Source organism: Arachis hypogaea, chromosome 19 (assembly GCF_003086295.3).
Source record: "Arachis hypogaea cultivar Tifrunner chromosome 19, arahy.Tifrunner.gnm2.J5K5, whole genome shotgun sequence".
NCBI classification, from domain to species: Eukaryota; Viridiplantae; Streptophyta; class Magnoliopsida; order Fabales; family Fabaceae; genus Arachis; species Arachis hypogaea.
In genome coordinates, this window is record NC_092054.1 from 4845223 (window position 1) to 4866846 (window position 21624).

The 21624-nt window shown below is 33.1% G+C and overlaps 2 protein-coding genes and 1 long non-coding RNA gene across 4 annotated transcripts; all 3 read left to right on the forward strand.

Moving 5' to 3' along the window:
• Positions 1 to 882: 882 nt before the first annotated feature.
• LOC112780063 (F-box/FBD/LRR-repeat protein At5g56420-like) lies at positions 883 to 3134 on the forward strand. The gene is made up of 4 exons (XM_025824404.2): positions 883 to 1861; positions 1959 to 2111; positions 2203 to 2503; positions 2768 to 3134. Exons 1-4 carry the CDS (start codon positions 983 to 985, stop codon positions 2770 to 2772), a joined length of 1338 nt encoding a protein of 445 aa, XP_025680189.1. The 5' UTR covers positions 883 to 982; the 3' UTR covers positions 2773 to 3134.
• A 7012-nt stretch (positions 3135 to 10146) lies between these two features.
• On the forward strand, positions 10147 to 12158 carry LOC112777717 (FBD-associated F-box protein At4g10400-like). Its single transcript, XM_025822109.1, has 3 exons — positions 10147 to 11025; positions 11563 to 11712; positions 11814 to 12158. Exons 1-3 carry the CDS (start codon positions 10147 to 10149, stop codon positions 12156 to 12158), a joined length of 1374 nt encoding a protein of 457 aa, XP_025677894.1.
• Positions 12159 to 13268: 1110 nt separating this feature from the next.
• Positions 13269 to 14112, forward strand: LOC112776845 (uncharacterized). 2 transcript variants are annotated; one of them, XR_011877525.1, is made up of 2 exons: positions 13269 to 13722; positions 13796 to 14112. It is a non-coding gene; the product is annotated as an uncharacterized lncRNA (long non-coding RNA). The 2 variants fall into 2 exon arrangements; XR_011877524.1 differs by having other exon boundaries at positions 13269 to 13530.
• Positions 14113 to 21624: the final 7512 nt, after the last annotated feature.

Consider the following 21624-nt stretch of genomic DNA (forward strand, 5'->3'; position numbering starts at 1 on the left):
CAGTGGATTTGATGAGTTGGTTCTTACATAATAGCAAACAGCGCCCTTTTAGATTCTTTTCTGGTCTCTGGTGGATTTGGTGTTCGAGAAACAACGAGATCTTTCATCCTCACGAGCATTGGACCACAGACAAGGTGATTGGTATGGCTTTGTCCTTAGAAAAGGAGCTCCGAAATATTTTTGAGTTGCAACGACTATCTATCCCCTCAACCATTAGTGGCTCTTGGATTCCCCCTCGGTGGGTACCTTTAAGATTAATTGTGATGCTAGCTATCCTGGCAGTGGTGCTCGAGTTGGTTTTGCTTGTGCTAGCAGAGATTGGAAGGGAAGGTGGCAACGAGGCTGTCTGGGAACAATTGAGAGTCGTAGCATTTTGCAAGGAGAGTTGTTTGCTATTTGGAGAGGCTTTCTTTTAGCATAGGACTCGGGACAAAGAGACATTATATGTGAGACAGACTGTGTGGAGGCTTTTACTATTGTCAATAATTTACAAGATTGCTCTGGGTTTACTGATCCTTTGGTGTTAAAAATCCGAGATATCATGTCTTGGAAATGGCGTGCTGATCTTCGGTTGATCTTGAGAGATGCAAATACAGTAGCAGACATCATGGCAAAGACTGCAATGAGGACTATTTCTCCCCAAGTGGAGCTTCCATTGCCTTGGAAAGAATTTGAGAGTAGTATTCAGCGAGACTGCCTTTCTTAAGTAGTTTCTTGTTTTTTTTTTCTTTCTTAGTTTTTGTTTATTTTTTTTTAAGTCACCAAAAAAAAAATCAAGCTCATAAAAATAAATAAATAAATAAATAAATAAATAAAGCTCATCAAAAAAATAATAATCTTAATCAGATGTATATAATCAAAATCAAACAAACACTATTTTTTATTAGTGAAAACCTGGTTCTCCTTTGAATCCTAAACCCTAGACCTGAGTCTGACCCTCTCAGGAGATAAAAAGAAAGGGAAACCATCATCAACCACGAAGATGGATAGGATCAGTTCTTTACCGAATTCTATCCTTTACGAAATTCTCTCATACCTCACAACAAAGGAAGTTGTGATCACCAGCATCCTCTTTCGCAGGTGGCGCCATGTTTGGAAGGATCTCCAAGTCCTTGACATAGATTATACACCTTTTTGCTCCTCTCTGGAATGGGAAGATCGATTTGATTCGTATGTAAATGCTATTCTAGCTCAGCGCAATGCAGATTACCCCATCCAAAAATTCTGCCTCACTTGCAATAAAGTTTCAGAGAGTCTCGTCTTAACATGGCTTAATGCCATCACTGGGCCCCATCTTCAAGAACTCTATCTCAGCGTTGATCTACCAATCAAGCTGCCTGAAGCCATACTCACTTGTCCATCACTCAAGTCCCTTATTTTGAAACGTGATAGTTTTTTGGATTCTTATCTAAAGCTTTCAAATGTTTATTTGCCATCCCTCAAGAATCTAGAGTTGGATATCGTCTCTATGGACCCTAGCAAGCTTTTATCCGGCTGCCCTGTTCTTGAAAATTTTAAGCTCATTTTACCGATGCCCGATATTTGTTGTCTTTATGTCATACGTACAATGCAGCAGATGCCTCGCACATTGAAAAGTTTAATCATTGAAGATAACACATCTTTTTATGGGGTTAGCCATCGTTTGATTTTGATAGACACGCCATCTCTTGAATACCTTCATATAAAAATAATGACCCTCTTGAACTCTAAGCTAGAGTTTTCTTTTAGCAATTTCACTAACATAGTGGAGGCACATCTTGATCTTGTTCATGACTGTATTTACCATGTCGGTTTGGTGCCCCACCTTCTCCATGCACTGCGCGAAACAAAATTGTTGGCATTGAAAGGTTACACAACACTGGTAACATGCTTGATGTAACTCAATTATTTGAATTTATAAATTATAACTATAATTATGAATTTGAACTATAATTATTATGTACTTATCTTCTATGCAGTGCTTATTTAGTGGCCCAGCTTTCGAGTTTCCAGAATTTCACCGTTTGCTCAATCTAGAGCTTCATGTTCCATGTTTCAGCACAAACTTCCTGCTAAACTTCCTTCATAATTCTCATGTACTTGAAACTCTTGTGATTAATGATATTTCAAAGGTATGAGTACATTTTAATTTAAAACTAGTGTCTCTATTTCTTTTTTGTTGTTTCCCTGAGTCTATCGAGAAGTGTTATTTCTTGTTATCAGGAAAAATATTTTCATCCGGTGGTGGAGTATGATGGGCCAGCACCACCAACCATGGTTCCCAATTGTGTGATGTCACATCTCAAGAGTTTTGAATTTAGAGGATATGAAGATTCTGTAGATAAGCGTGAATTTATTGCATATCTTTTACAAAGAGGACTTGCTTTGAAGAAGGTTACAATTCATCTTAAATATGTTTTCAACCAAAAGACAAAGTACGATATTGTCAGGGAATTATCTGCTATACCAAGGGGCTCTACAACATGTCAACTAAATTTCATTGACCAAAATCCGGTTGAACATGGTATGAACTCTCACTAACTCTATTCTCTGTTGTTCATTGATCAAAGGTGTTATCATGTTAAAGCCTTAAAAAGTTCTAAAAATTATTCAAGTTGAATAACTGTTGGGACAATTTTAGGCCAGTCTGCTACCTAAATTATTAAAATATTTGTTGATGCTTATGAATAAATTTGTTTGATGCCCTGAAAATATGCACTTGAACATAGTAGGAAATTTATATATGCCGTTTAATGCTTTGAGTTGCATACATCAATTTGTGATGCAGGTTGATGGCAAGTTGGCAACTCTACACTCTGGTCAATTGCAAAACGATTTTTGATGCATCATGACTAGGATATGAACCATGTTTTTGTTTTTACTTTTCTGTAAATCTTTTATTTGCTTGATATATTTTTTTCAATAACATGTTTTTTTGATGCACTTGTTTTTCCAAAAGAGGCAGAGGTAATTTTTCATTTAGTTTGTTGTTTTGGTATTTCGTTCATTTACTTGTGGGTCATATTAATTAAAAGAAACTTTTTATTGTTGTAAATCAAATTATGTTTGGAAACTGAAAATTATCCCTTACTTCTGATTTTAAATATATATCAGAAAATGTCCAAACACATATGGTGAAGATTTTTATCATTGTTATATTTGGAGGATTATAATCATGCTGATTATTTGTGACTTTAGAATTGTTTAAGTTGCTTAACACTGAATCAATGTTAGGCCAGTGTCCCATATTAATTCTTAAATTTTTTTTGTTGATGTCTATGAATACTTCTTAAAAAAATATGTAATCTGGTTTGATGCCCTGTTTTTCTATTTTCTTTTTTTCTGCATGACTTGTAACTAATTGTGCACATATAGAATGAAGAGTGAGTTAGTTAATTGAGTTAGGTTTAGACTAGTTGTATTTATCTCTAGTTAGTAGGTCCACTTAGATAGAGTTTATATACATAAAACGTGTAATGTGTAAGATTGCTGACCATCCTTTTCTTCATCTCTGTAATTTTTCTCTCTAACACTAATGAGAATCAGAATACAGAACTTCCTCTCTTCCATATTCCACTCTTGAGTCACACACGGTTAAAGTACTCGAGCTAATCAAAGTCACCTGGTCTTAATGTTTCTGATTGTTCCTTAGTATGCTTGTCCTAGCTTGAACAACTAGCTGAAGTAGGATTTTTATTGGAGAGATACATTCTTGTTCTATTTAATTTTTTGGTGGATTTTGAGGGATAAAAATGATATCTACAATTCTGATGGTGGATGAGGTGCTAACAAAGTAGTAAGTATGATCCGGAGTTCAGCTTGAGAAATACTTGTCATCTTTAATATGCACATTTTTTAATCTCTTTTTTTGCTCTGTTATGTTCGGGTGTCTCTTTCTATAAATTCGGTTAAAGTGAATTGTGAAATTAGCCAGAGTTTCCTTAGTGGGTCAACAGGTTTTGGTTGTCTTATTCGCAATTCAGATGGGTGTTGGCCTGTTGGGTAAAAAGTTGCTCTGAAAAGCTAGAAAATGCTAATGTATATTCTCCAGGTCGAACTTCATGTTATTTCAAGGAGTTTAATCATTGTTTGAAAGTGTTGTTTTGTTTGGATGCCTTTTTTACGGTGCATAGGAAGAAGATTGACGATATTATTTTGAAAAGAGATTTAGTGAAAAAGATTTTAGAGACTCTGAGTTAGATCTGGAAGACTTGCATCACCTTGATTCAAAGAACATCTAATCACATAACTGATCTTATGAATAAAAATGCTGCTTTAAATTTGGAGGAATATGTGGAATGAATTTAGCCTTGAAATGAGCTCCATCATTTCATTTGCTTAGATAGGAACTAAGCCAATTAATTTGGCTTTGTTTTCTCATTTTTTCTGTTTTCTTTTTCCTTTTTTGGCGGAATATTGATGGATATGGTTGTCCTGTAGAACCCTCTTTTTGAAAAGTCTTCAGTTTTAGCCAACACTGCAATGAAGATGAATTTCATGCATGAAAAAACAATAAACAAAAACAAGCATATAGAAGATGGAACCTCTAAAGTGCGGTCCCTTTGGTGAGTGAAGTTTGGTTATAACTTAAAAGAAAAGGCCTTTTAAAAAAAAGTGCAAACATGTCCATTGTAGTTCAATGCAGGTATAACATGATTTGATGATGACATAGAAGCTCTTTTGGAATCAATTGGGCTTGACATAGGTATTGTCCTCTCTAAATTTGGCAACTTGACATCTTATCATTTGCTCCACATGGGGTTGAACAAACATGTGGCTGCCGAAGAGCCTTAGCTCAGGTGGCGTTTCACCCCCTCCCCACCACTAAGGTCTAGAGTTTAAACTCTAGAGGATGCATTTGAGGGGAAAAATGTGATAAATGTGTGAGGGTGTGTGGGTGTGTTGTGTACTTAGAATTGGGGATTGTCCAATACACTGACAAAAAAAAAAAAGAACAAACATGTGGCTACTATCCAAAATAGATGATATATTGAGCCATAGGTGTGTCACTGTACAAGTCAAATAGTCAATAATGCTAATGTTTTCAGCAGAAAACAGAACATAGACATGAAAGAAAATCAATTTAAAGACAATAACAAAAGTCCTCAACAAAATGAAACTTCATTTCTCCTTTACCATAAACCTGCTCTGTTTTCAATCTAAGATATCTACTTCTTTAGCAATAGAAAACAATAACAACAATAAAGCATTTTATCTAGCAGGACATTCTCCATGGCTTGTAGAGAGCAAGAGGCAAAATCATAGTTCCAATCTCAAAATAAAATCTCAATTCATTGTATGTATCAAAGGAACAATTTGCATTAGCATGGGAAATTTCAGTACAACAAGTGCAATAAAAACTGATTCATGTAGTATTTCCGATCATGTACAAACACAATAATCAGATGGCAAAAAGAAAGATTAATACAAGTAGTAAGTTCAAAATCTTTATTTTATCTCTATAACATAAAAGGATATTTTACATCTCACAATATTATATTATTATTATTATTATTCTTGTGCACAACATTTTTACTTTCTAAAGCCACACAATCTAAATCTATAATATTACTACTCAAATGAAACATAAATTGCATTTCCATTTGTCTTAATCAACTTCTTCAATCTTAGGACCGGCACCATTGTTGCCACCAGATGAAGCATTTCCATGAGATGCACCATCTACTCCACCTCCCATAGGCATGTGTCACCAGCACCACCTTGGTACATCTTGGAAGTTATTGGATTACACAAACTTTCTAACTCCTACAACTTATCTTCAAATTCATCCACCTCAGCCAATTGATTCCCTTCAACTTGATGAGAGATCATATTTTACTAAATAATTAAAGAAAAAATTGAGAGAATTCATTCTCTATATATAAATCTCTGAAATTTTGTTATGATAAATTCATAAATTTTTCTAAAAAATAAAATATTAAATAAGTTTAAGAAAATTTTGGTAAGGACTAAATAAGTGGAAAAGAAAGTATCAAGTAAGTTTGTGAAAGAATTAAAACGTTAGAATTATTCATAAAGATTGATAACTTATGATATTATCATTTATCTTTTATCATTATAATTTTTGGAAGACTTATTTAATATTTTTTTAAAGTTCATTACAAAACTTTTAAGGATTTTATTTTAAATAAATAAATTAAATTTTATATTTAAAATTATATATATATTTAAATTATTTATATTTTATTGTATTTATCTCGTTTGCACTGACAATAAAATAAATATATGTATAACTTAATTTTTTTTTCAAAGGTAAGAAATTTGGGAGATTCTATGGTGCTTACCCAAAAAATCAATATAACATGTTGTCCTTATGTGTCAATTGTTGAGAATTATTGGAGGTTATTTTTTTTTTAAATGAAAAAGGGAAAAGAAAGATTAAATTAAAGTAATATAATAAAAATTTTATTATAATAGTTTATTATAATAATAAAAATTTTGAGAAATTTTTTAAATAAATAAATTAAATATTTTATTTATCAAAATATATTATTATAAAAATATTTATTAATTAATGTAATATTATTTATTCCATTTATATTAAAAACAAGATGTATATACATATATTTTGTTTACACTATAAATAAAATAATATAAACAAAATATTAAAAAAGTTTATTAATGTCTAAAATAATAATAATAAATATAAAATTAATTAATAAATATTTAGTTATCCAATAGTCAATTTATAGTTTATTTTAGATTATTTTAAAAAATAAAATTGATTTACATAACTCATCTAAGTTTTATGTTTTAACAATTTTATAATAAAAAATATCAAATATTTATTATTTTAATTAATTTTATACTTATTATTATTATTTTAGACATTAATAGACTTTTTTAATATTTTGTTTATATTAATTTATTTATAATGTAAACAATATATATATATATATAAAAGATCTTGTTTTTGGTCCATACCAGTCAAAGGACTTCTTAGCCATACTTACTTTGCATGAACACAGAAAAAAAGACAGTGTATGGTCGATTTCGCAGCGGCGTTACATCTTGGACAAGTCTCGGATCTCCCAGGCAGTCGTCGGTGAAGAAGATCCATCACCGAAAGGCGTTCTTGCAAGGCTCGCCAAAGAAAGATGCCAATTTTGGGGGAGCTTCATTTTTCACAAGTTCGCACCCAAATGTTTCTTGTCCCTTGGAGGTTGGGATGAGTTCTAGAGGGAGATGACTGAACTGATAAGTTACTCGGTATCCGGAGGAGACTTCATAATTACTAGATTTATAGAACATCCATGTAAGTTTATTATTAGGGTTAATGTTCAAATTCGTCCCTGAAAGATCACGCGATCTTCATTTTTGTCCCCGAATGATTTTTTTAATCAAATTAGTCCCTGAAAGATAAACTGTTAGTCAAATTAGTCCTTCCGTTAATTGGATGATGACGTGTCACGTTAAGTGCCATGTGGCATGATGACGTGACACGTGGCATGCCGCGTGTCACTTGACATATAAAAATTTTTTTTATTAGTCAAAATAGTCCTTGAAAGTCCAGACGTAAGTCATTTTCATCCCTCAAATTTTAAAAATTAGTCAAACTAGTCCTTATATAATTTTTTTTAATTTTTACTTCATAAAATTATCTCTCTCCTTTAATTCTTCTCAAAATCTCTCTTATTCTTTTCTATTCTAAAATATTTTTCTTACATTACTACATTTTGCTGGAATATATATATATATACTCAAAATTGGTATTTATTAACCTAAACAAAGTTATATGCTCAAAATAAAAATTTATGTATGTTAACCTAAACAAAGTTATACCACTATTTTTTTCCTACTACATCTTTTTTTTTTTTTCATTACAATATTACTTATATATAGGATGTAATAGTAGTAATACTTAGAGTCAAAATTCAAGAAGATCCACAAATTTTGCTTCAATTCCAAACTTTACAAAATATTAAAAATTTGTTGGTTAATTATTATTATTATTATTATTATAAACGAATTGTTTCTTTAGCGTAATACGTGCAAATATCATAATAAATTTTTGTGTGTTTCATATGTTTGAGATAGATTATATAATTTTTCTTTTAATTTCACAAATTAATGAGATAAAATGAAATAGGAAATATTATACCTATGCATAACACAGGCTACTTCGCACTAGTATATTATATAAATATATATGCTTCGTATTAAAATAAAATTTCTTTTGTTTTAAATGAAATATTTAAAAAATTATATTAGAATATTAAGATTCAAAAAGTGATTCCATAAACCAGTTTTTCAATTATTGAGTTTTACTATATAAATTAAATAATAATAAAAGTTATAATTTTAAAAAATTTAAAAGATTTAAAATTTAAAATAATTACTATATTATTTAGTAAATTTAAAATATTAAATTTTTAAATATATAATCAACAATAATTTGATAAACTCATTTAAATAAAAAAAATTCACATAAAAAATTACAATTTGAAAATGTAAAATTTTAAAATACAAATGACAAAATAACTTTATAAAAATTTAATTATTTTTATTATTTTATGTAAAGAGAATTTTTTTTATTAAGGTTTAAAAAATAATATTAAAATTAGTAGTATAAAAAAATATTATAAATTTAATATTATAAAAAAAATTATATAAGGACTAGTTTGACTAATTTTTAAAATTTGAAGGATGAAAATGACTTACGTCTGGACTTTCAAGGACTATTTTAACTAATAAATTTTTTTTTTATATGTCAAGTGACACGTGGCACTGACCTGTCACGTGGCGTGCCACGTGTTACTGACCTGCCACGTGGCGTGTCATGTCATCATGCCACGTGGCACTTAACATGACACGTCATCATCCAATTGACGGAAGGATTAATTTGACTAACAGTTTATCTTTCAGGGACTAATTTGATTAAAAAATCATTCGGGGACGAAAATGAAGATCGCGTGATCTTTCAGGGACAAATTTGAACATTAACCCTTTATCATTACCTTCAACAATTTTTGTTAGTAAAATCTGATTGCTGATTTGGGCTGAAAACATGCTTTGAATGATCTGCTGATTCCATTGTTTATTGGGAGCTAACAGGTTACTGATTCTGATTACTGCTTGGTTTGTCGAGAAAGCGTTCAGGCGCAGGGGAGGTGAAAATTGTTAAGGAGAAAGAATTCATGGATTGGAGAAGATATTCACAGACTGACCTGTTTCAATGTTTCAGATAAGATCTTTCTCGGTGATCTTTTGGCTTTCCAACATGCTCTTCCAACCCCACGAAGGTGAGTTCTCGCTTTCTACATTCATAATATCTCTGTATCGTTAATACTTGCGTTTTAGAACTTGAGTAAATAGTGAGTTTGGTTGAGTTGTAAGTCGCCAGCATTGTTTTTCTACCAAGGCCAAATTTTGAGCTCTCAAGTCTTTAAAATCCAATCCTCCATCCCTCTAATCTTGACATAGTATCCCAACTCACTTAGTAAATCTTTCTTTGGCCCCTTCTGTCCCCACCAAAATTGTAAATAAAATATGTATCTCATTTACGGTTACAAGATAATGCTATTTGACAATTAAAATGGAGATAATTTATTTTAATTTGATTCAAAGAGTTATAATTTGCATATTAAATTTTGCATACAGCAATTTATTAATCAATAATAAAGCCTTAAATAAAGCTCAAATTTACTGCGAATTAATTGTTAATTTATAAAATACTGTGAAAAATAAAAAAAATTATAATTTACATAATTACTTTATATCGATTTGAATTTATTTTCAGTTCAATCTAATTCAAATTATTATGATTTGATTGGATTATTTTATATCCTTTCAAATTTATAATTTTTTATTATTAACTTTTTTTTATGAATTACATTCCATCCAAATTTTAACTTTTAAAAATTCTAAATCATTGATTGGTTTTTCAAATCTAATTAAATCGAGTTAAAATAAAAGATAATAATTTAAATTAAATCAAATCAAAAAATAAATTCAAATCATAGGATACCTTTTATAATAATCTTAATCAAATCTATATAATCAAAAAATCAAACAAACAAACACCCTTGGTTCTCCTTTAAATCCTAAACCCTAGTAGTCACCAAAAAAAAAAAACCCTAAACCCTAGAGTTGAGTCTAACCCTCTCCGGAGACAAACTTAAGAAAGTGAAACCATCAACCATGAACATGGATAGGATCAGTTTGTTACCGGATTCTATCCTTTGCGACATTCTTTCATACCTCCCAACAAAAGAAGCTGTATCCACCAGCATCCTCTCTCGCAGGTGGCGCCATGTTTGGAAGGATCTTCAAGTCCTTGACATAGATAATATACGCTTTCGGTACACTCAGGAATGGGAAGCTCGATTTGTTTCATATGTGAATGCTATTCTAGCTCAGCGCAATGCAGATTGCCCCATCGAAAAGTTCCGCCTCATTTGTAAAGAAGATTCAGAATATAGTCTACCCATCTTAACATGGCTTGATGCCATTATTAGGCCCCACCTCCAAGAATTGTATCTCTACCTTGATCTAGTGGTTGGAATTGACTTGCCTGAAGCCATACTCACTTTTCCATCACTCAAGTCCCTTGTTTTGAAACGTGGTGATTATTTCGATTATTATCCAGAGTTTCCAAATGTTTATTTGCCATCCCTCAAGAACCTAGAGTTAGATACCCTCTGTGTGGACCCCAGCAAACTTTTATCCGGCTGCCCTGTTCTTGAAAATCTTATGCTCATTGTACCGGATAGATTCTATGGTAGTTATGTTTATATACCTACAATCCAGATGCCTCGCACATTGAAAAGTTTAATCTTTGAAGATAAAAGCACCGTGGATAATGACATTAACCATCGTGTGATAGATACGCCATCTCTTGAATACCTCTATATGAAAATAATCGCGAAATCTAAGCTACAGGTTTCGTTTAGCAATTTCCCTAACATGGTGGAGGCGCATCTTCATATTCATCATGAACATGCTGTGCATGTCCCTTGGGTTCCTGAGCTTCTTCTGGCACTCCGCGAAACAAAATTGTTGGCATTGAAACATCTCACAACACTGGTAACATGCTTATGATAGGATTTGTTCGAGCGAAATTTTATGAAAAAATCTTTTTAATTTTTATGTAATTTTTTTTATAAAATTTTATAAAAAATTAAAGTAATTGTATGTTTAGATATTTAAGTAAAAGGTTTAGTTGTTGAAAGATGGAGCATTCTTTAAATTCGTCCATAAATATTTTTTTAAACAAATTGGTTCTTCAAAAAAATATTTTTTTCGTCATCATTATGTATGCTATCTGATAATGGCTTGAAAGGTCAAAAATGATTAATTTATAATATTTAAAGAACTAATTTGATTTATAAAATTTTTTAGGGATAAATTTAGAGAATGCTCAATTTTTTAAGGATTAATTTGATTATTAATCTTTCTTTTATCTAATAATTATATTTATATACAATAATATAAAAATATTTTTCTAACAATTTAATAATACCCAAACAAACTCATAATCCCATGATTCCTCAAGCTAATTTGAATTTATAACTGTATTATGAATTATGAAATATAATTTATGTGTTCTCATCTTCTATACAGTGCTTCTTTAGTGGTGTAACTTTCGGGATTCCGGAATTTCCCCGTTTGCTGAATCTAGAGCTTGATGTTCCATGTTTGAACACAGACTTCCTGCTAAACTTCCTTCATAATTGTCATGTACTTGAAGCTCTCGCGGTTCATGTTTGGAAGGTATCAATACATTTCAGTTAAAGACTAATGTCTCTATTTCTTTTTCTGTTGTTGTTTTCCGAGTCAATTGAGAAGTGTTATTATTTCATTTTTTGGGCCAGAGTGATATTTTTCGTCAGTATTATGGGCCAGCACCACCAACCATGGTTCCCAATTGTGTGACGTCACATCTCAAGAGTTTTGAGTTTAGAGGATATAAAGACTCTGCAGGTCAGCGTGAATTTATTGCATATCTTTTACAAAGAGGACTTGCTTTGAAGACTGTCACAATTCATCTTACATATGTTTTCGGCCAAGATACAAGATATGATATTGTCAGGGAATTATCTGCCATACCAAGGGGCTCTACAACATGTCAACTAAATTTCATTGACCTAAATCCTGTTAAACATGGTATGAACTCTCACTATCTCTATTCTCTGTTGTTCATTGATCAAAGTTGTTGAGAAAAAAATATCATGTTAGAACCTTAGAAGTTTTAAAAATTATTCAAGTTGCGTAACAGTTGAGTCAATTTTAGGCCAGTGTTCCACCTAAATTATTAAAAGATTTGTTGATGCTTATGAATGATTATGCACTTGAACATAATATCGGTGATTTGGATTTGCTAACTTTGATATTGGTAAGTATTTTGATTTCTCGAATTTCATCCTTAAAAAGTCTAGGGTTTTTTGTCTCTGATCCTTAGAAATTTATATATGCTGTTTAATGCTTTGAGTTGCACATATCCATTTGTGATGCATGTTGATGATGCAATATTGTATCTAAGGGTTGGAGAGAATTAGGTAAAAATCAGAGTGAACTAGGGCTGGCAATTCATACCCTACCCGCGGGTACCCAATTCGGTCCAACTCGTTCGGATAGGATAGGATACCCTACCCGCTGCGGGTAGGGTAGGGTACAGTCCGGATATGCCTGCGGGTAGGGTAGGGTACGGGTTTAGGGTGTACCCTACCCTACCCTATCCGCACCTCAAATATAACACATATTTTATAAAAATTAGGTATATAATGAAGGAATTGAGAGTTAAACCTACAACCTCTCTTATGTAATGACTTATAATAAGTGAATAACCACTAAACTAGTTAGTTAATTTAGTAATTTAGAGCATTAGTTTGTTATTTTTTATATTATTAATATGTATAAAATTTGAAATGATTGAATTTTATGTTTATTTTAAAAAAATTTGATATTTCTGCGGGTAGGGTAGGGTAGAGTAGGGTTTAAAACTTTAGGATGCGGGTAGGGTTAGGATTGAGAAATTCTCAACCTGCGAGTAGGATAGGGTAGAATTTTAATAGAATTTTCAACCCGCGGGTAAGGTTAGGGTAGAGTCCAAACCCTACCCTACCCTACCCTACCCCTTGCTAGCCCTAGAGTGAACAAAATAGAAATTTCAAAAATTAAGACCAAAGAAAAAAAATAGTTTTTAATTACATTATGTCTACTTACAGGATTATATTATACTCTTATTTATAGTATACTTCTTTAAGTGGACTATAAATCTAATACTAATCCGTCCTTTCCTTCAAAACAACCTTGTCCCTCAAGATTGCGGAAAAATTATACAGCCTAATTAAAATTGTAAATACCAATTACAATTAATATAGAACCAATTAATCCTAAAATAATATTTTCTATCTTATTTCTGCCGGAAGAACCATCAAAGGCGCACACCGCTTTCTCCAAACTGAACTAGTTTTGGTGAATGAGTAGGGTCAGATAGTTTTCCAACACCATCATCCGTCTTTAGTTCCTCCTTCCCCTTTCTCCCTCACTGCTAGTTCATCAACATTGGCACTGTTAATCGCGATCACGGTAGATAATTCCATATATGTTTCTAAACCTTTTACTTGTTGAATTGCTGGTGTTGTCATAACATGAATTGTGATTGATGTTGGAACTGGACCCTGAAATGTTGATTGAATTTCTGGATCTGAGATTTGAATTTTCACTTGTGCTGTAGTTTTTGGTAACACTGGATCTGGATTTTGAAATTGTGATTGATCTGTAAGTTTTATTCAATCTTCTTGTTATTGGACTTGTAAATTGAAATCTGATGATTCTTCTCCTGTTGTGATAGGATGCAATTCTTGGTGACAAATTTGATACTTATGCAAGAGATGTTCGATAGGATTGAGCGAGAATCTGGCTGATATTTATGCAGAAAAACAATATAAAATACCATTCTGTCTGCATTTGGATTGTGCTTCTTCCAAAATCGGAACCGGCGGCCGGCGAGTGTCTTTCCCGTGAAACTTTTCTCAACTTCCAAAAATCTTTGCGCTTCTGCAATTCCTTGATCCTTCCAAAATTGTTAAGTGAGATATGCCAATGATAACCATCTCCTGTACCATCAAACTTAGGAGATTTAGTCAATAAAAACACCGTTTGATATGATATTATATCAAAAAATAAAGAGAATTAGATAAAAATCAGAAAAAATAGAATAGAAATCTCTAAAATTAAGGCTAAAGAAAAAAAAATTAACTTTTAAGTATATCATATTCCTATTTATAGTATAATTCTCTAATTAGATTATACGCTCATATTACTCTAATAGTTGATAGCAAGTTAACAACTCTACAATCAGATCAACTGCAAAACGATTTTGGATGCATGATTAGGATATGAATCATGTTTTTATTTTTTACTTTTCTGTGAGTCTTTTTTCGCTTAATTTATTGAGCAATTCATAATTATTTGTTCTTATACTATGTTTTTGAGAATTGTTAAGATCATTTGTTTTCTCCAACGAAATGCTTTCTGGATGCCCTTATTTTGCAAAAAGAGGTAGTGGAAATTTTTTTTATTTGGTTAGTTGTTTTGGTATTGGTTTGCTTGGTCATATTAATTATAAAAGAAACCTTTTATTTTCTACTCTAACTGGTTTTTAGAAGCACAACTAAACAATTGAAAGGTTAACAAAAGTTTTCTTTTCCCAGAAAATATTTTATTCATATTATAAACCAGATACTAAATTAGTTGTTACAGATTATGAATATTTATATATAATGATTGATCTTTTATGTATACATAATATTTTTAATATTGTATATATTTATATGCTTTTAAAATAGAAAAATTATTTGTTGGTAGCAATAATAAAGTTTATGATTAAATTGATATATTTATATTAAAATTTTCTCTCTTCAAATATTTATATTTGAACAACATGGATAATTGAATTTGGAGATATTTACTCATTATTCGTGAGTAAAATTTCAAAGTTCTTTTAGCTAAAACCGATTTGGACCAATACAATTCCATATGAAAGAAACTTTTTTGTTGGGTGATAATGATATAAATAAGAAAAAAGAACCTTATAATTAAGGGTGTTTGCAATATCATTTTGAGTCAAAATTTATAAGATTAGAACATTAATTTTGCTTGTGATGCATTTTGAATTGAAATATTGGATGATTTTGGTTATACATTCCAATCCGATTTATTTCAAGTGGTTTGGATTTGATTAAATTTGTAGTTTTATAAATTAAAAAAGATTAAATACACATAACAATTAATCTTAATATCAAATTTTAAATAATCAACAATGACATAACAAATTTTAATAGTATTTTAAAGAGAAATGTTATAGAGTCATTATATTTTATTATTTTTTACCATCACTTTTAGCTATTAATTCAATTTTTTTAGTTTAGTAATCTAACAATATATTTTAGCCTATATTTTTAAATATTGATAGTTAATTGATGATTAAAAATAATAAACTCTAGTCTTTTAGCATTTTTCTATCTTAAAAAATCAATAATAGTATAATAATATAAATAAAATTATAGTTTGTTTGAAATAAAAAATAATTCTTTTTTAAAATTCATAAAAATAATAATATATGAATAAGACAAATGTATAGCAAATTAAACATGTTATGATTAAAATTTTAAATATAATAATAAAGTAATAATATTATATTACGTTGTGTGTTTTGAATAATTTTAAAAAGAAGATCTGAAATTTGATCTGAACAACGTAATTTGCTAAAAATAAAATTCATCTTAAAAACTAATGTCTCTATTTGTTTTATAATATACTTTTATAATATACCTCTCTAATTAGACTATAGCCCATATTAATTCTAATAGTTGACAACAAGTTAAAAACTTTACAATCTGATCAACTGCAAAATAATTTTGGATGCATGACAAGGATATGAATCATGTTTTTATTTTTTACTTTTCTGCGAGTCTTTTTTTGCTTAATTTATTGAGCAATTCATAATTATTTTTTATCTTTTAATTTGTTCTTATACTATGTTTTTTAGAATTGTTGAGATAATTTATTTTCTCTAACAAAATGCTTTTTCGATGCACTTGTTTTGCAAAAAAAAGGCAGAGGTAATTTTTCAATTTTTTTATTTAGTTTGTTGTTTTGGTATTGGTTTACTTGTTGGTCATATTAATTAAAAGAAACTTTTTATTTTCTACTCTGATTGGTTTTTAAAAGCACAATTAAAATAATTCAAAGATTAACAAAAGATTTTTTTCTAGCTAATTACTTTGATTCAAAAGACAACTAATCACCCAACTGATTTTATGGCTAAAATTAAAATGCTGAATAAATAACCAAATGTACTCATGAAAGATGAAAACGCTGACAATTGTATCCATATCAGACCGAAACTAACTTTGTACCCATTGAAGATGCGGTCCGTGTGACAGATATACCCTGCCTTAGTTTGACACCAGCTTCGTGCTTATACGAACCTACGTGGCACTCCAAACCCCCCAAACCCCTATCTACGTGGATTTGAACGTTATTATAAGGATTAACCCATGTAGTGGAAACCCTAGGGAGTCATCTTCCCCAGTTCGAACCACACCCCAGTAAATGCAATTGACTTCAACCTCATCCAGTTTCAAGTGCACATAAGGAGAGAAGGAATTTTCTCGTGAGCCCTGGCATGTCGTTGCGAAGATATAACTCTCCTGCAAGTGATGGAACTCGCAGCAGTTCATCGAGTTCGAAGAGGATGAAGGGAAAGATGCTCGACGGGAAATGCTTGTGTGGGAGGGATGTTGTGTTGATGGAGTCTGGCACCATGACAAACCCTAATAGATGGTTCATCAGATGTCCTGGGTGGGGGGTAATGTACACGCTGTGTTCTTGTTCAGGTTAGAAATCTATTTTTGACATTGTAGTTGACACTTTGGTTGGTTTATTTTTTCCAGACAAGAGATTGCAAATACTTTGTGTGGGTGGATGAAATTGAAGAAGGATGGGAGGGCTTAGCAAGAGCTTTAGCAAAAAGAAATTCCGATCAGTCTTATCCAAGGCATGAGGATGGCGTGACTGTAACGACTGCTCTGGAAAATCAGCCAGCATCGTCGATGATGTCCAGGAAATTGGAAAAATTTAGGGGTGAAGTTAGGGGGAACTTAGGGGAATGAGACTGTTGCTCTCAACCATTGCGTTGGGGGTTGCCTTCTGTTTAATTTTTGAGTTGTATTTGGTTATGAAAGTGTAAGATGTGTATGAGTTGGGAACTTTGGTATGACATGCTGCTTAAGTGATTGTATAACTTTGATCTGGTTTTTATTAATTCTGATAATGGAAAATAGGCACGAAGATTTCGATCTCTGGTAGTGTTATGTTTAGTTGTAGTTGATGCAGCCATGTAGATTGACGTAAAGTTTATCTTGACACAATGCTATTGTAAACTCACCTGAATCTGTCTATTCCTCTTAAGGAAGCAAGTATAAGTAGAACAAGAAACATAGCAACAATATGCATTCGGTTTCTATTCCAAGGATTCATCCAAAATTAGAAAATGCTGTGCTGTCAAAAGACTGATAAAATAACCATTGTAAATAGTGGATTCTGATTCACAAAAAATAAGAGTTATGACATAAGCCAAACCAGACCATGTTTGGTTGCTCAAAAAACACCCTGAAATCAAGTTTAACTACCTTATCCTAAACCAGACCATGAAAATTACACAATACAAGAGTCTCGAGTTGCTCTTTAATATAACAAAACAACCAAATGCCAGCAACAGTTTTTGACGACCATAGTCGAGTACATTAAAAAACGAAAACATAACATTAATGAACCATGAAATTCCTATGTTGATTGAGTCTCCAAACCCATGAGTTTCTATCAAAGTGGAGTTGAGTTACTGCTCCCACTTGAAACACCTGTTTTTGATCCACTGAAGGGGCCTTTCCTTCCACGTCCCCTGCTATGAAATCCACCCCGACCAGCTGTACCTCGGCCCGTAGCACCCGTAGTCACTCCCGGCATTGGCATGAATTGCACGAACCGTCTGGATGTCCCAGCACTAGCACCTTGCAGTGGATGCGCTGTAGTTTCAGAGTTGTGTGTGGATGGGGTGTTAGTTGGTTTGTTGGCAGATGGGGTAGGTGGTTGCTGTGTTTTTGCAATGGGAGGGGGTCGCTTAACACTTCTCCTTTTAAATTGTTTCCTGGTTGTTGCATTGTTGGTTGGAGGTTGCTGTTGTGTGGTTGTTGGCGGCGGCATTCCCTGTGGTGTGCCATGTTGCAGATAAGAAACAGATCTTAGAAGAGTTTCTTATTGTCGCAGCAATAACAAAATAATTATAACTAATGTAATGCACTTACTGGAGCAGGGTGTGGTGTTGCGGAATCATTTCCATCCTCAGTGGCTGCTGCTTCAGCGTCTGCAGCCTTTAATGTCTCCTCCCAGAACATTTCAGCCATCATGTCATCATCATAATCCCCTTCAGGCACCTGCGAAGCAGCACTCTCTTCACCCATTGCCACTTTTCTCTTTTTACAGGTCCTTTTATTATGACCAGCCTAAAGCAAAGAATACTTAATGTAAGTTGAACATACATCATAATTACATACTTATTGCATCCTGAACTGATATGAATAAATAACAAATATGAAATGTACTACCTGGAGGCAGAATTTGCAGACAATAGTTCCAATCCTCCTCTTTATTCTATGAGGGTCACTCTTATCAGTAGGGGCATCGTTTCTCTTGTCTCTCTTGTATGAAGGTCTCCCAATTGGTTTTCTGTACCGTGGTGGTAGAATAGGTAGGGTGTCTAGCTACTCCCAGAACTCCTGGCTTGGAACTGGCCGCATAGAACACTGATAGGCCGCATTATATGCACCCATGGTCAGCCAGTTATGGGCATACTCCTCTGGTCGCCTGTTTTGGTAAGCTAACGCAGCACATGCATGCCTACACGGGAGTCCAGTTAGTTGCCAAAGCCTACAACTGCAGGTAGCCTTGCCCAAATCCACACTGACCTTCACGGGCATACATTGGACTTCGTAAACATTGCCCGCATAATCTTCGATTGGTAGAGGCCTCCACTTGTTGCTCTCTCTCTTCTCCCTTTCTAACCTGCTCTGCTGGGTTGGGGCCAACCGTCCACTATACCCAACCAAGGCCTTCTTATTCCTAGCCATAATCCTCATTACATAGCACCTCACTTCCTCTAACATTGTAATTATTGGTTTGCCTCTCATTTTCTTCACCTTGGCGTTAAACACCTCGCAGTTGTTGTTTGTGTAGTTGTCTGCTTTCGGATATTCACTAAAATGGGCCCTACTCCATTGTTTCGGACTGATCTTATCTAAGTATTCCCATGCTCCAACATTGATCTTCTTTAGCTTATCCATGGTAGCATTGAAGTCCTGTGTTGTGGTTGACTTAGCACATGACCACAGACACATTTTTAACTCTAAGTCACTCCATCTCTTGCGGAAGTTTTGCCATATATGCATGGCATAGAATCTATGGTTTGCATTTGGATAAATTTCCTGCACTGCAGGTATTAACCCCTGCATGCAGACATAAAAATCAATGTGACTCCAACACAACAATAATTCCAGGGGATAATATTAGTTAACAATCCTCACACTAATTTAGAAATAGGGTGAATATAAGTATGTGTAACATAATTAACACTGTCAGCAAGCATGCATACGTTTAACATATTCAGCAAGTAACATATCAGCCGTCAACATATTCAGCAAGTTACATATCAGCAAGTAACATCTCAGCCATCAACATATTCAGCATTTTAAATAGAGAAGAAGTTGTCATTTTAAATAAAATCACACATTTCTCTGGTTTTCTTTCTGAAAGTTGAGATTACTTTGTGTGAACTGAACACTTATTTCCTCTTAAATCTCAAGATCAACCAAGTATTTGATCTTAATACACTAGATAAATAAAAACACCAATATATAATATTATTCAAGGCCAAAAGCTTGTTATAGTACAACTAGTATGATTGCAGGAGTCCAGTGCAATAAAATTATTGACAATAACACAATGCCCACTACTGAAAAACTATTAACATTCTAACATTCCTCTTAAATCTCAAGGTTACACTGTTTTTAGAATTTTTTTACTAGACTAGAAATTTACCGGAAGAGAAGAGAATGTACAGAAAAAGATAAGGTCTCATACATCATACATATATGAAAGAAACAGATGGAATATCAGCTAAACAATGTAACAACACTTATCAGTCCCTTGGAATATCAACTAGACAAAACACCATTAAACTGACACTGTACAGAGCACCAAATGGAATCCAAAAAAATAATCCTATCCCAAATAAAGTCAATACTCGATAACTATATACATAAGCAATTAACTCTAATTCGCACCATACATCAACTGTATACATCAACTACACTAAACAGGCATAATGAAAAAGAGGAAGACTATCTACATAATATACCAGAATTCATTGCACTAAATTAATCAAAAAGGGTACCTTCTGCATATCTGACATAAAGTTAAAGCCTTTCACCTGAAAATCTCCGACGTCCTCTTGTAGTATCTCTAGGAACCACTTCCAACTTTCTTTATTTTCTGACTCCACAATTGCATAGGCAATAGGAAAGATATGATTATTTGCATCCTGTCCTATTGCTGTCAATAACTGCCCCCCGTAGTACCCTCTAAGAAAGGTCCCATCCAAACCTATTAAAGGTCTACATCCTCCCACAAATCCCTTCTTGCACGCATCAAAGCATACATATATCCTCAGAAACAAAGGATTCGAATCAGGCATAGGATTCGTATGTATCCTTACTGTCGAGCCAGGGTTAGTCTTTAGTATTTCATTACCATAATCACGAAGTCTTGCATACTGTGCAATCTCGGAACCCTCAATCCTCTCCTTCGCCTTCTTCATAGATCTGTAAATTTTCCTCTCATTGATGAGTACATCATACTCAGACCTGAAGTATTGGTCAGCCTCCCTCACTGTCAAGTTTGGTTGAACTCTAATCCTCTCCTCTAGCTCATCTATTACCCATTTCCCATCTGCTGACTTACAGTGATTATCTCTGCTACAAGTGTGTTCATTGACAAATGTCTTTACCTGATAACTTGCGGAAAACGTTCTCTTGGCACAGTAGATTTGCCAAGGACAGTCCTCATCATAGCATATAGCCTTGGATCTTGTTGAGTCACAACGAGCAAAGAATATGCTCCTGCCAATGTGGATATTAAACTTTCAGACAGCCTTCCTGAACTGGTTGAGAGTCTCAAACTCCATCCCCAATTCCAACCTCACCTGGCTAACCGGGGCATCAGCATTGCTCTGAGGAAAAACTGAAGTCTCAGTATCATCGTCACTTGCTATGCTATGCAAGTCCTCTGAAGAATAGCAATGATGTCCAGGGTTTTCATCAGAAAATTCATCCTCCTGAACTGGCACATAAAAGGTTGGTGGCTTGTCCGGATCAGGGTTCGGGATAAAGGATTGTCCTGTAGGGGGAGGCCTCCTGGTTGATCTCCTCTTTTTCCCCTTTTGCCCTCCATCAACCTCAAATGAAGGATTGCTTTGATTAGTTTGGGGGATCCTATTGGAATCAGAGGATCGGCCTGAATCAGGGATCGATTGGGAAAGTGGATTCCTACACGGCTGTGGGGTGT